The sequence below is a fragment of the Vulpes lagopus genome, chromosome 3 (assembly GCF_018345385.1).
Source record: "Vulpes lagopus strain Blue_001 chromosome 3, ASM1834538v1, whole genome shotgun sequence".
NCBI classification, from domain to species: domain Eukaryota; kingdom Metazoa; phylum Chordata; class Mammalia; order Carnivora; family Canidae; genus Vulpes; species Vulpes lagopus.
This window is the reverse complement of record NC_054826.1, coordinates 23251261-23265129: the sequence shown is the minus strand read 5'-3', so window position 1 is coordinate 23265129 and position 13869 is coordinate 23251261. Positions and strand designations below refer to the sequence as shown.

At 34.6% G+C, this 13869-nt stretch overlaps 1 protein-coding gene across 1 annotated transcript in view; it reads left to right on the top strand.

Annotated features, from left to right (window-relative positions):
• HCN1 (hyperpolarization activated cyclic nucleotide gated potassium channel 1) overlaps positions 1-13869 on the top strand; it is a 383048-nt gene that overhangs the window by 332401 nt on the left and 36778 nt on the right. The window contains exon 6 of the mRNA XM_041747243.1: positions 4208-4448. Within this exon, the coding sequence (XP_041603177.1) occupies positions 4208-4448 (241 nt within the window). The remainder of the gene's footprint in view (positions 1-4207; positions 4449-13869) is intronic.

Below are 13869 nucleotides of genomic sequence, written 5' to 3'. Positions count from 1 at the left end.
ACAAAGAACTCACGTCAAGACTATAAAAAGAACTCCAACAACACAAAAAAAAAATTGAGGAAACCTTGACAGGGCATTTCACCAAACAGGATATTCATCTGATCAGTCATCCTATAAAGATGTGCCTAACAACAGTAATCACTGGGAAAAAGTAAGATAAAATTACAATGAGAAAGATTTCGTAAACAATAATATATGTCTGCATACCTACTAATGGCTAAAATTAAAGAGTGATAACATCAAATTTTACTATGGATGTAGGATAACTGGAACTTATATACTGTTTGTATTTGAAAAAAAATACAATCATTTTAGAAAACTTTGGTACTATCTACTAAAATTAAATATAGCTTAGCTTACTTTATCATCCAGGAGTTCCAATATAAGGTAAATAAATATTCAAGAGAAATCAGTGATGGTGCACCCACTGTGGAAAACAGTACAGAGGTCCCTCAAAAAGTTAAAAACAGAACTGCCTTACCATCCAGCAGTTGCTCTACTGGGTATTTACCCAAAGAATGCAAAAACACAAATTCAAAGGGATACATGCATCCTAGTGTTTATAGCAGCATTATTTGCAATAGCCAAAGTATAGAAGGAGACCAACTATTGACAAATGAATAGATAAAGAGGATATGGTTATGCATTTGAAAAATTCACTTAAGATTTGTGCACTTTATTCTGTATGACACTTGAAAAAAATACCTCTAGTCTGTGACTAAACAATGAAAATAAATAATTCTGCTATATGTTAGCAAAACAAAATGAAGGACCACTGAAAAGGACTTTCATATCTGAAATAAAATAACACGTCAAAGTAAGATCAAATGCAGGGTTCTTTATTGTTGTTTGTTGCGTGCATTAATTATGCTTTTATTTAATAGATAAAAGTTTATTTGGAATTTAAACAGATTTGTCTATTTTCCCCTACTTTTTAATTTACTCAATTGTTTAATTATAATATGTAAATATGATCTCATGATTACTTAGTTTATACTCTGGAATTAATCTACATTGTTTACCTTGTTTTGCCAATTGTTAAAGCTCTTTCATTTGACCCTCTTTGAAATACACTCATCATTATGGGATTTTTTTTTTTTGATGTTTGTGTTTGTTTGTTTGTTAGCACTTCTATACTTTCTGTTACTACGGGATGCTCCAGGAAGAAGTAATTTCATTTTTTAAGTGTTGGCAGTAAGCTTGGTAATTTGGAGTACCTTATTAAGGTCAGGGCCATGTCTGATACCCTTAGAAATGGAGCATTCCTCAATTTAATGGATATGGTCACTACTCCTAATTCAGGCCAGACATATTGCTAAAATAGCACATTGTAACAACTGCCATAAAGAATCTGGATGGAAATTAGAGATATTAATAACTGTGTGTCTTACTTAAGTCAATGTGCTATAAGGAACAGTGATTGATGGAGGCGGAGCTTTAAAAGTCTTGTTTTACATATGGAGAGATATTAATAACTTAATTAAATATGTTCTTTAAGAAAATGTGCTATAAAGAAATGTGATTGATGGAGAAGAGCTTTTAAAAGTTTTGCTTCATTTCTAGACTCACATGAGTGTTTCTATTAAGCTTAAAGCAAGCCAATTTTGCGGGCAGAGAGGACTTTTAAATGCAAATAACTTTCTGTCTAATTACATTTTTTCTTATCAAATGCTTTTTATAGTTCAATCTGATAGTTGTCACATTGCGGGTAAAAGTTCCACAGAGAGGGAGGGAAAATTTAATGGATTCCTTTAAGCCATAACGATAATATGAAATTATCCCCATGGTGTTATAATCAAAGCAGTTACAATAGGTGTACCTGAATATGCAATGTGTAATAGAAAAAGAGCTATTCATATAAATAAAGAACAGTTAAATTGTTTATAAAATATATTTCCAATTATTTTCTAAAATAAATGGTGAGAGAACAATGAAGAGAAAAATTTGTGTAGTTTAAATCTAAGAACACAGATAAAAGAATTCCCTATTGTATTATTTTTGTTTGAAAATTCTTATTTTCTCTGTAACCTGACTTACGTTCACTTTCCTCCACAGTATTCAAAGTCATTTTACATGTGAAATCATTAACTCTCAAATAATCAATCTGGTCCTTTTAATGACCTCTGTGTGTCTTCTTTCAACTCATAAGGTTACTTCGAGTACCTTGAGTGGTTCACCATTTATCCATGAAGTTTTTGTATCAAAGTATTTTGAATAATAAAAAACATATTTTATACATATTACATACATATTTTTGAGACTTGTTTCTCAAGCTGTTTGCTTGAGAGAGCTTTCTAAGAGTTTTAAGTAAATATCTCCCAATGGGAACAAAATTAGTCTTTGTAGGCACTCTTTTCCACTGCTGAAGCTCCATCTCCCTTCTTTCCTCCCTCCCTTTTCCCCTGTTTTTTTTTTCCCTTCCCTCCATCCTTCCATCTTCCATACCTGCATGCATATTTACTGAGCACTTACTATGAGCTGAAACTTACTATAGTCCCAACTCCCACCACGGCTCTTCAGCACCAGTTAAAATTAACCACAAGTTGTCCTCAGTACAGCCACCCATGGAGTCAGGTGAGCATTATTTGGGATTGGGTGATGCTACAGTAGATACCACATGTAACATCTTTCTCTTGTTTCTTTTGCTGTGTTCACTTTTTGCTTATTATAGCTGATTTTTAGATATTTTACCATCCTCCATGTAGCCCCACCACTAGAGACTCTTCTTTGCTCTGCACAACTGACAAGATAATACTGTTAAAGATGAAATGGTTCTTTTCAATGGTGTATCCCAAATTTTGTCCTCCCTATATCAGCTAGAATTTCCCTACATATTCCGGGATAAGGTCAGGTCATTCATTTCATGAAGCAAGATTGAAACTTTTTTTTTTTTCCCTCAGTCTTAGAATCCTTTAGTTTGTATAACATATTTTCTCAAAGCAAGAATTCAGGTCTCAGCCTTTGTTAATACCTTCATTTTTTTTTCTTCCCACCTCTTAGAAAGGTTTACTTCAGTATCTATGTCTATTAAAAGAGATCACAAATTCAGGGTTAACCCTTTTCCTTTGGGGCTCATTGGAAAAGAGATTTTTGAGAAATGGTATTGTGGTAAAATTTAATTCCTACTATTTATCTCTTAACACATCTAACTTGCAAGATAAAAAATGGTTGGTCCCAGGGGCTCCTGGGTGGCTCAGTCGGTTAAGCATCTGCCTTCAGCTCAGACCATGATCTCAGGGTGCTGGGATCGAGCCTCACATTGGGCTCAACCAGGAATCTGTTTCCCCATCTACCTCTCCTGCCTGTGCACTCTCTCTCTCTCTCTCTCTCTCTCTCTCTCTTTCTCTCTCTTTCCAATAAATAAAATCTTAAAAAAAAAAAAAGTTTGGTCCCATATCTCTATTTTGGCCCAAAGAGATACTACTATGTCTAATCTGGACTAGATCTACAGAATGAAATCAAATGTGTAACTATAGTTTAGAGCTGGCCTGGTTCCAGACATAAACAAACAATTCAGGAAAAGAAAATATGGCCCCTCCACTCTAAGACTTCCAGTGGAAACCCAAGAGGCTTTAGAAACAGTGATCATATGATCTAACTCAGAAACAGATTTAATTTACAATTATAAAGTATAGTTAGATTGGAGTCTTCTTTGTATAACCTTTCTCTGCACACCCACATCGTCCTTATTTTAATGTAAATAACATGAAGAAAAAACATCAAAATGCTGTTGTCTGGCAGCTGGGCCTTTGTTTCAGAATTCTGGTCAGTAGGTGCAAGCTAGATTGTTCAACACAATGGAGCACAGAAGCAGTAATATTATAGCTAAAAGGAGGTAGTGTGGCTTCTTTTCTTCATACAAGGTAAAAGGGAAACCAAAACTCTTCCACATTTAAGTTCTAATTTTATATATAGTAAAGGAATTGGAAGTTATAAAAGGTATGGCGTATGTATTTAATTCACATTTACTGAATGTTTAATATATGCCTATACTGCACTAGGTGCTGGGAATACAGAATTTCTACACATAAATAAAACATAATTTATCGCTTTGAAGAGATATGCAGATTATTAGAATTTATGTGTCTTTGGTTCTAAACTAAAATTGCAATATTATGTTATATGTAGATTTTAACTTAAGCTTGTGGTTTTCTTCCTGATATGATTAATATTTCTCTTCATATTTGTTTGCCCTTGCCATCTTTAGGAGATAGTCAACTTCAACTGTCGGAAGCTAGTGGCTACAATGCCACTGTTTGCTAATGCGGATCCCAATTTTGTGACTGCCATGCTGAGCAAGTTGAGATTTGAGGTGTTTCAACCTGGAGATTATATCATACGAGAAGGAGCTGTGGGTAAAAAAATGTATTTCATTCAACATGGTGTTGCTGGTGTCATCACAAAATCCAGTAAGGAAATGAAGCTGACAGATGGCTCTTACTTTGGAGGTTAGTGAAAAAGAAAATGCAATGGGGCTGAATGTTGCTTTGGTTATGTATCTTTATCAGAATTTTGGAGATATCAGAATGTTGATTTGTGGCTTTTGACTATGAACTTGTATTTGAATTCTGATTTAGTGTCTATGATGGTATGTTTTCACATATCAGTGGTGTCACATGTTCAGTACATGTACCTTTGCTGCTGTATTAGTTGGAGTATCTCTTTACCTTCCCAAACTGGAACTTATGAACGCTGGCTTAAACCAGATGAAAAGTATATTTTTGTCTCACGCAGAAATTCCAGGAGGGTCAGATGCCTCTCCCCAAGACAGCTTTCAGAGACCCAGATATCATCTATTTTGTTGGTCTGCCATCCATCTGAGTGCTTTTCTCTCTTATACCAGAGGAACTAGTTCTTGTCCATCATGTTAGATATGACCCACAGGAGACAGAGAAGGGGACAGAGGAAGTGAAGAGTGAGCAACTTCTCTTTAGAGGTATACCGGGATCCCTGGGTGGCGCAGCGGTTTAGCGCCTGCCTTCAGCCCAGGGCGCGATCCTGGAGACCCAGCATCGAATCCCACATCGCGCTCCCGGTGCATGGGGCCTGCTTCTCCCTCTGCCTGTGTCTCTGCCTCTCTCTCTCTCTCTGACTATCATAAATAAAAAAAAAAAAATTAAAAAAAAAAAAAGAGGTATACCTAGAATTGTCAATGTCGTGCTTATTTATATCTGATTGGCCAGAATTTAATTACCAGAGTACCTCTACATATAAGAAAGGCTGAGGAATGCAGCCTCTGGTTGAGTGGTGTGTAAGTCAGGGCTCTCCAGAAAAACAGAGCCAATAGGATAATATATATACAAAAGGAAAGGAATTGACTTAAGCAAATATGGATGGAGGCTGTTGAGTCTTTTGATCTGCCATTTACAAGCTGGAGACCCAGGAAAGCTGGTGGGAGAATTTAGTTTGGCTTCCCAAGCTGGGAACCAGAGGAGTCAAAGGTGTGCATCCAGTCTGAAGGCAGAAGATGAGATGAGATGTTAATGCAAGCAGTGAGAAAAAGAGAGTCAAACTCCCCACCCACCCCCACCTCCTACTTTTGTTCTATTTACACCTCTAGTGATTTGGATGATGCCCACTCACATGGGGGAGGGCAATTTACTTTACTGAATCTACTGATCCAAATGCTAATCTTATCTGGAAATACCCTCACAAACACATCCAACAATTATGTTCAAACTGGGCACCCCATGGCCAATCAAGTTCATTATCGTTGATGTGATATGAACCTGCCTTTCCTTTCCCTTAAGGCATTAGAGTTTGTGTTCCTTGGGTGGGTTTTGTACACTGTAAAATTACTAAAATTTTTTCTATCTCTACCTCTATCTTATTTAGTTTTGCATTTTATTACTATTTTATTACAGTCTACTAATTATTATCCATACTTTGATTACATTTTGAATACTATGTTTTAGTATTAATCTACCGAGCATGTATTTGTGAGTATAGTGTGAGGCAAGATTCTGTATTTTTCCCCAAAAGAGATGTTTTCCACCATCACATATGGAAGATTTCATCCTTTCTGCAAAAATTAAAGTACTTCTTTAATAATATGCTGATATAATATACAGTATGGTGACAATAGCAAATAACACTGTATTGCATACTTGAAAGTTGCTAAGAAAGTAGATCTTAAAAGTTCTCATCATAAGAAAAAGAATTTTGTAACTATATATGGTGGCAGATTTTACCTTGACTTATTGCAGTGATCATTTCTCAATATATATAAATATCAAAGTATTATGTTGTTGTCACGAACATGCTATGAAGGCACACACATGAATTGTGTCTTTACACAATGTCAGTTTTATTCAATTGTAAAGCAAGGTTGACAATGGTAAAGCAGTTTTGGGATTCCAAACTCAGTAACATTTTACTACTCATTTAACTCGGCTTCTTACTCGTCACACAAAACAAAGCACAAGACAAGTTACACAGCAAACAAGGTAGAACAGGGAGTAGGAAGTTAATGAACCAAACATGAAGTCAGTCTGTGAACACACAGTTGAGATAAGCCCCAGGTGTGTCTGGGTCAGCCCTCGGCGTGTGCTGCTTATTGTATCAAGGAGTGGAGGGTGTCTGTTCTGTTCAGAGATCAATCTGGCAGAGCTTCAGTGGCAGCTTTTTGATGTGGTCAAATGTGAAAGGATCAGTATCTTGAAAGTCTGACAATTTGCTGCAAAAATCCTCCTTTTTTTTAAAGGGATTTGATCTGCGTTCAGACCTCCTCTGTTTCTGCTCATCATCAGTTCTGAGTGTGTCGTCAGCTGGTGCTAATTTCAGCAGTATCTGATCTTACCTCCAATGCCCTTGGTTCTTGTGTCACTCCTTGACATGCTACTGCTTGACATGAGTGATTCCATGTTACTATATAGTTGTATACCTGAAACTAACATATTGTGTCAATTACATGTCAATTAAAAGAGAGGGAGAGGGAGAGGGAGAGGGAGAGGGAGAGGGAGAGGGAGAGGGAGAGAGAATTCCCAGGGGAAAAGAAATATACCTATCTTAAATCCACTAGCTTTTTATATATCAGGAAGAAAATTGTGTGTTCTGTGCCTTTTCTAGCATACGTGCTGATCCATAGAGGGGCTTTAATCATCCCAATCAAAGATGCTTCCAGATAGCATTGAGACAAAAAAAGTAAAACAACTATAGAGGAGCTGTTATGCTAATATATGGCCAGTAGAGGCCCTTTTGCATAGAGGAAATAATGTTAGAACAAGCAGAAGAGGGATATTACACACTTTTCTTAGTTTCTTCCAATTCCATCAAAACATCAGAAACCTAATGATTAAATTAGACCTCTGGTACTACAGTATCAGAATTGGCAAGCTTAATGTTTAAATATTCCTTAACACCAGGAAACTGAAATATTTTTCTTAGGAAAAGGCAAGAAATCTGTCCTCAAATATCTATAGGTTTATCCTGTAAGAGGCAATTCAAGTGAAGCTCTTTTCCTTCTCAGAAGTGAGGTATGGAATAAATGATCCTTGCTAATTTGTGTTCATCCTTCACAGACTTTATAGTATGCCATCTTTTTAGAAGACTTCTCAGTCAGAATGAATGTCTCCTACTTCTGTGTCTCCATAGTACTTCTCATAGCTTTCTAAAGTCTTGGTCTCTGTCTACCTCACACTGAAATTAATAGTGTAGTTGCCTATCTTCCCTCTGATTTTCAGCGTGTCCATCAAAATCACCAGAGGGCTGTTTAAAGACAAAGATGCTCAGGCCCCATCCACCAGGGATTCTGAATCAGTAAGTCCAGATTGGAGATATATATATTTTTTGTTCATTGAAGATTAGTCAGTCTGTACATCTGAGTCCCTTAAAAAAATCAGTAATGATAAAAAGGTATTCAAATCAAATTAGTAGTTGAGAAAAAGACAATTCCATTTTGTTATATAAAAATAAATATATGCTGAGTTGAAGTTTTCTTCAATAACAGCTGAGAAATACTAACTAGGGAAGGTTTTGAATTTTATTAAGTGCTTTTTTGGAATATATCAAAATAACCATAAGGTTCATATCCATTAATCTATTGTGGCTGAACAAAATATATCAACTCAAGATAATTAGCTTCCTTGACTTTCTCTCTCATCCATGAAAGATACTTTTGAAGTTTCCAGCTTCCCCTTCTTCCCACTCTTCGTCATGATTCTGTGCTGCCTCATTAGCCCCTAAGCCTTTGTGCATTGTACTAAGGAAAAAAGAGTTTTGGAAAGCTAGTACCAAAAAAGTCTACTTTCGAAAGCACAGAGGATTAATGTTCAAATAAAAAAAAAAGAGTAATTGAAAGCTGATGGAGTAAAAAAAAAAAATAAAAAGTGTACATGTACAGGCCAAGTGTAGGGATAGGTGGTTTGGGAGAGAAAACATTTTTGATGCAATTAATGGAAGGTGTGATAAATATAGAAACACCTGGAAAGGAATTTGTGGAGGCATTATTATGTATGAAGAATGTATTTTTACATTCAACATACATTTTGTCAATTCAAAGGAACTTTTAGTTACTGTGCAATTGTATTTGTTAATATGACTAAGGTTTTATACAAAGTCTGGAACACTTGTCTCCCTAAATTTATCTGGTTACACTATTAGTAAAGTCAATTATGGTAATGAATATCCTTGTATTGAGCCATAAAATCATTTCTAGGATAAAAACTAGTTTCTCCTGACGTATTATTATTTTTCAACACCTTGTAACATCTTTATAACTGAAATTAGGCTGTTATTTATTGTTAATGGTGCTTATTTTTGTGATCCCCTACCTAATTTTGGATATCAGGTTTTGTTTACTTCTTGGAGAGAGTAAGAAAACCATTAAAAAATGTATTCTCTACTTTAAGGAAGCTTAACCAATCTAGGCATTGCCTAATATTTGAAGGCTTCTTAAGTTTCACATGCAAAGCCACTTGTGTCTAAATCTCTGTCTCCTATAGATATTAAAGCTATTTCAGTTTTCTACTTGTTTATGAGTAATCATTCCATTCATATAACTCAGTTATTCATAATACTAAAAAGCTTTAAAAAATAAAATCTGATGCCGGAACCAAAATTATACCTTAAGAGTTTCTGATGGAATTGAATAGAATTGAGATCCAAACATCCGCATGTAAAAACAAGATCTCCCGAAGATACCAAATAATTTTCACATTATATAAATATATATATGTATACATAGTCCCCTTTTTATTTTCAATAAACTTTTAGTGTAAATTTTGGAACAATTTTATTTTTTTTTTAAATTTTTATTTATTTATGATAGTCATAGAGAGAGAGAGAGAGGCAGAGACACAGGTGGAGGGAGAAGCAGGCTCCATGCACCGGGAGCCTGATGTGGGATTCGATCCTGGGTCTCCAGGATCGCGCCCTGGGCCAAAGGCAGGCGCCAAACCGCTGCGCCACCCAGGGATCCCTGGAACAATTTTAGATAGAAAATGATTTCAAAGATTATACAGAGAATTCCATATATCTCATACCCAGTTTCTTATTTACCATTATTATGATACTTTTGTCATAATTAATGAACCGATATTGATACATTATTAATAAGTACTTAATAAAGCACACACTTTATCCTGATTTTCCCAGGTTTTACCCAATATATTCTTTTCATTCAGATCCCATTTACTTGTAACATCCTCTGGTTTGCTCTTGGTTTTTTGTTTTTTAAAAATGTATTTATTTATTTTTAAAGAGTACGGGGGGCAAGGTTTCATTCTACTGATATTTCCAACTCTAATCCATTACCATATGGATTATTTTGACTTTCTTTTCTTGTTTATCTATAACACTTCACTCAAGAGTAGGAAATCTGGTTTCCACTGTATATTTACCAAACTGTTCAGTGGTAATATGCATGTATAGTGGTTTTAGAATTGTAAAAATATACATCCATTAGAAATAAGTTAATCAACTGGAGAATAAATCTCATGTAAAGTTCTTTTTGCCTCTTCACTCATTTGCAAAGATGCTTAGGTCAGCATCTTATTCCCTAATCTCCTTCAGTGAGGTTGTTTCAACATTTATATTGCATTTATATCCTTTTGTTACATTCTGCATTCTATCCTGAGAACTTCTGACTTCCTAAATTATTGTTTTAATTTGCATACTATATGATTTACTTTTTGTGCTATAAAGTTTTATAAAGTTTTATAAGTTTTAACAAATGCTTACTGTCCTGTATTCACCATTATGATATCATATAGAATAGTTTCACCACCTCACAAAATATTAGAGGTTTTCTATATATTTTGGATATTAATATCTTATCAGATACACGATTTGCAAATATTTTATTTGCCTTTTTACTCTGCTTGTGGTGTATCTTGATGCACAAATTTTTTAAATTTTCATGAAGTCCAATTTGTCTGTTTTCTTTAGTTACCTGTGCCTTTGGTGTCTGTCCAAGGGATAATTGCCAAAGCCAATGTTGTGGAGCTTTCTCTTATGTTTTCTTCTAAGAGTTTTGTAATTTTAGGTTTTGCATTTAGGTCTTTGGTCCGTTTTTAATTTTTATGTATGGTGTTAGGTATTGGTTCAACTTCATTCTTTGTATATGGATGTCTAATTTTCCCAGCACTGTTTGTTTACTTTTAAATGATCTTGGTATCGTTGTCAGAAATCATTTGATCATATATACAAGAGTTTATTTCTGCAACTGTTTAATTTTTTTAAAACTATGGTTTTTTAGAGCAGTTTTAGGTTTATCACAATTTGAAAGTACAGAGATTTTCCATATACTCCCTGCCCCCACACATGCTCATCCTCCACATTATTAACATCGCTCACCAGAATGGCCCTAAGAATGATCCTACACCAATACATCATAATCACCCCAAGTCATGATCTGCCTTAGGTTTCATTTTTGGTATGCTATATTTGATGGGTTTTGACAAATGTATAATGACATATATTCATCATTATAATATCATACAGAATATTATCACTGCCCTAAAAATCCACTGTGCTTTCCCTATTTACTCCTCTCTCTCTCTCTCTCTCTCTCTGGAACAGTCACTGAACTTTTTATTACCTCCATGGTTTCGCCTTTTCAGGAATGTCATATGTTGTCATAATACAACATGCAGCCTTTTTGTCATCATTCAGTTGGTAATATGCATTTAAGGTTTGTCCATGTCTCTTTATTGCTTGACAGCTTGTTTCGTTTTGGTGCAGAATAATATTCCATTGTCTGAATGCATCACAGTTTATCCATTCACCTACTGAAAGACATCTTGGTTGTTTCCAAGTTTTGGCAATTATGAATAAAGCTGCTATAAACATCCAAGTTTTTTGTGGACATGTTTTCAACTCCTTTGGGTAAATACCAAAGGGTGTGATTGCTAGATTATATGGTAAGAGTATTTTTAGTTATGAGAATCTGCCAAACTGTCTTTCAAGTGGCTATAATTTTGCATTCCCAAGAGCAATGAATGAGAGTTATTGTAGTTCCATATGCTCACCAGTATTTATTTTGTGTTGTCAGTCTTCAGGATTTTGGCCATTTAGATAGGTGTGCAGTGATTTCTTGTATTTTAATTTGGATTTCTCTGAAGACATATGACCTTGAACATCTTTTCAGATGTTTATTTGTCATGTGTATATATTCTTTATTGAGGTGTTTGTTAAGGTCTTTGGTCCATTTTTAATCAAGTTGTTTTCTTATTGTTGAGTTTTAAGACTGTATTTTAGATGAAAGTTCTTTATCAAATGTGTATTTTGCAAATATTTTCTTTCAGTTTGTGGCTGTCTTCTCATTCTTTTGATATTTTCTTTTGCAGAGCAGAAGGTTTTTTTTTGTTTTTTTGTTTTTTGGGTTTTTTTTTTAAAGAAGTTTTTAATTTTAATGAAGTCTAGCTTCTCAACTATTTCTTTTATAGGTTGTGACTTTGGTGTTGTATCTAAGGAAGGCATCTAGATTTTTCCTATGTAATCTTCTAGGAGTTTTATAGTTTATGTTTTATATGTAGGTCTATGAAATATTTTGAGTTAATTTTTGTGAAGGGTGTAACGACTGTGCCTAGATTATTATTTTTTTTTTTTTTGTATATTCATTCCACTTATTCCAGCGCCATTTGTTGAAGAGATTGTCTTTTCCCTATTGTATTGGCTTTATTCCTTTATCAAAGATCATTTGACTATATCTATAAAAGTCTGTCTCTGGGCTCTCTGTTTTATTTTACTGGTCAATCTGTCTGTTCTTACACCAATACCACACAGTCTTGATTACTGTAAGCTTTAGAGTAAGTCTTGAAGTCGGGTCCATCAATCCTCCAACTTTATTGGGTTGCCTATTGTGGGCCTTTCGCTGCTTTGTGTAAACTTAGAATCAGTTTGTCAATATCCATAAAATAACTTGCTAGGATTTTTATTTGATTGAGTTGAATCTATAGATCAAAATGGGAAAAATTGATGTCTTGACAGTTTGTTTTATTTTTTTAATTGTGTTTTACTCTTTTTTTAAATATTTTATTTATTTATTCATGAAAGACACACACACACAGAGAGAGAGAGAGAGAGAGAGAGAGGCAGAGACACAGGCAGAGGGAGAAGCAGGCTCCATGCAGGGAGCCTGATGTGGGACTCGATCCAGGGTCTCCAGGTTCATGCCCTGGGTTGAAGGCGGCGCTAAACCGGTGAGCCACCGGGGCTGCCCGACAGTTTATCTTCCTGTCCATGTACACAGAATATCTCTCTATTTATTTTTGTATTTTTTATTTTTCTTTATTTTATTTACTAAGAGGGAGTAAGAACTTCTAAGCATGTCACAACTAAAACTGAAAGCCATTTCATATTTGTTTAATCACATCTAAATGTATAATATATATCTCTTTCCTAATGCCATTCTCACTTTTTTTTAATCACTTGCATTAATACTTGTTATTTTCATGGTGTTTCCAAAGAAAGTGCTTTTTTCCTTTCATGAATTTCTGAAATGTTTTTCTTTATGAAACCTTTCACTGTCTTTAGATTTTAGTTTTTTGTTTTTTTCTTTTAGCTTCTTGGGTGAAAAAAATTTAGTATATTTTTCTTAACCATTCTTCATTGTGATGACTGCAATTTGTGTACATATAAATCTGACTATACTGCTTTGGTCAAATTCCATTGCCTTTTTTAGATAGTAATTTATTATTACTTTTTCTTTTTAAAATACTTTAAAAGTTTATTTATTTTTAAAAGTAATATCCACATCCAAAGTGGGGCTTAAACTCAAGACCCATCCAAACTCCTCAAGAGGTGCGTGCTCTTCCATCTGAACCAGGCAGATGCCCCTATTATTGCTTATTGCTTATTTCTAAATAGGTTGTACTTTTGGTCTGAAGCTATTGCATAGTGCATGACTTGCATTTTATTTATATTGTTTTTAAATTTTTTTAATGGAAACATTTGGAGATAGAGTGGCAGAGCGAAAACAAACACATATTTGAATAGGAGAATTACAGAATATCAAATATGTTAAATAATAAATTATATTGATAGTAAATGATACATAAGAAAGATGATAAGATTGAAGGATATTTATTTTTTAAAGAAATGAAATGGTCTACAATTACTAGATAATTAAAAAATAAAATACAATTCTAAGGGCACCTGAGTGGCTCAGTCAGTTAAGTGTCAGACTCTTGATTTTAGATCAGGTCTTAATCTCAGGGTCTTGAGATCAAGTTCCATGTTGGGCCTGTGTTAGGTGTGGAATCTGCTTGAGAGTCTCACTCTCCCTCTGGGCCTCTCTCTCCTCTCCCCTCACCCCCATTGCCATGCATGCTCGCCTCTCTCTCTCTTTCACTCACTCAAAAAAAGAATCCAATTCTATACAGAATATTTTTTCCATTCTACTAATTTCTTGAGACATAAATGATCAGT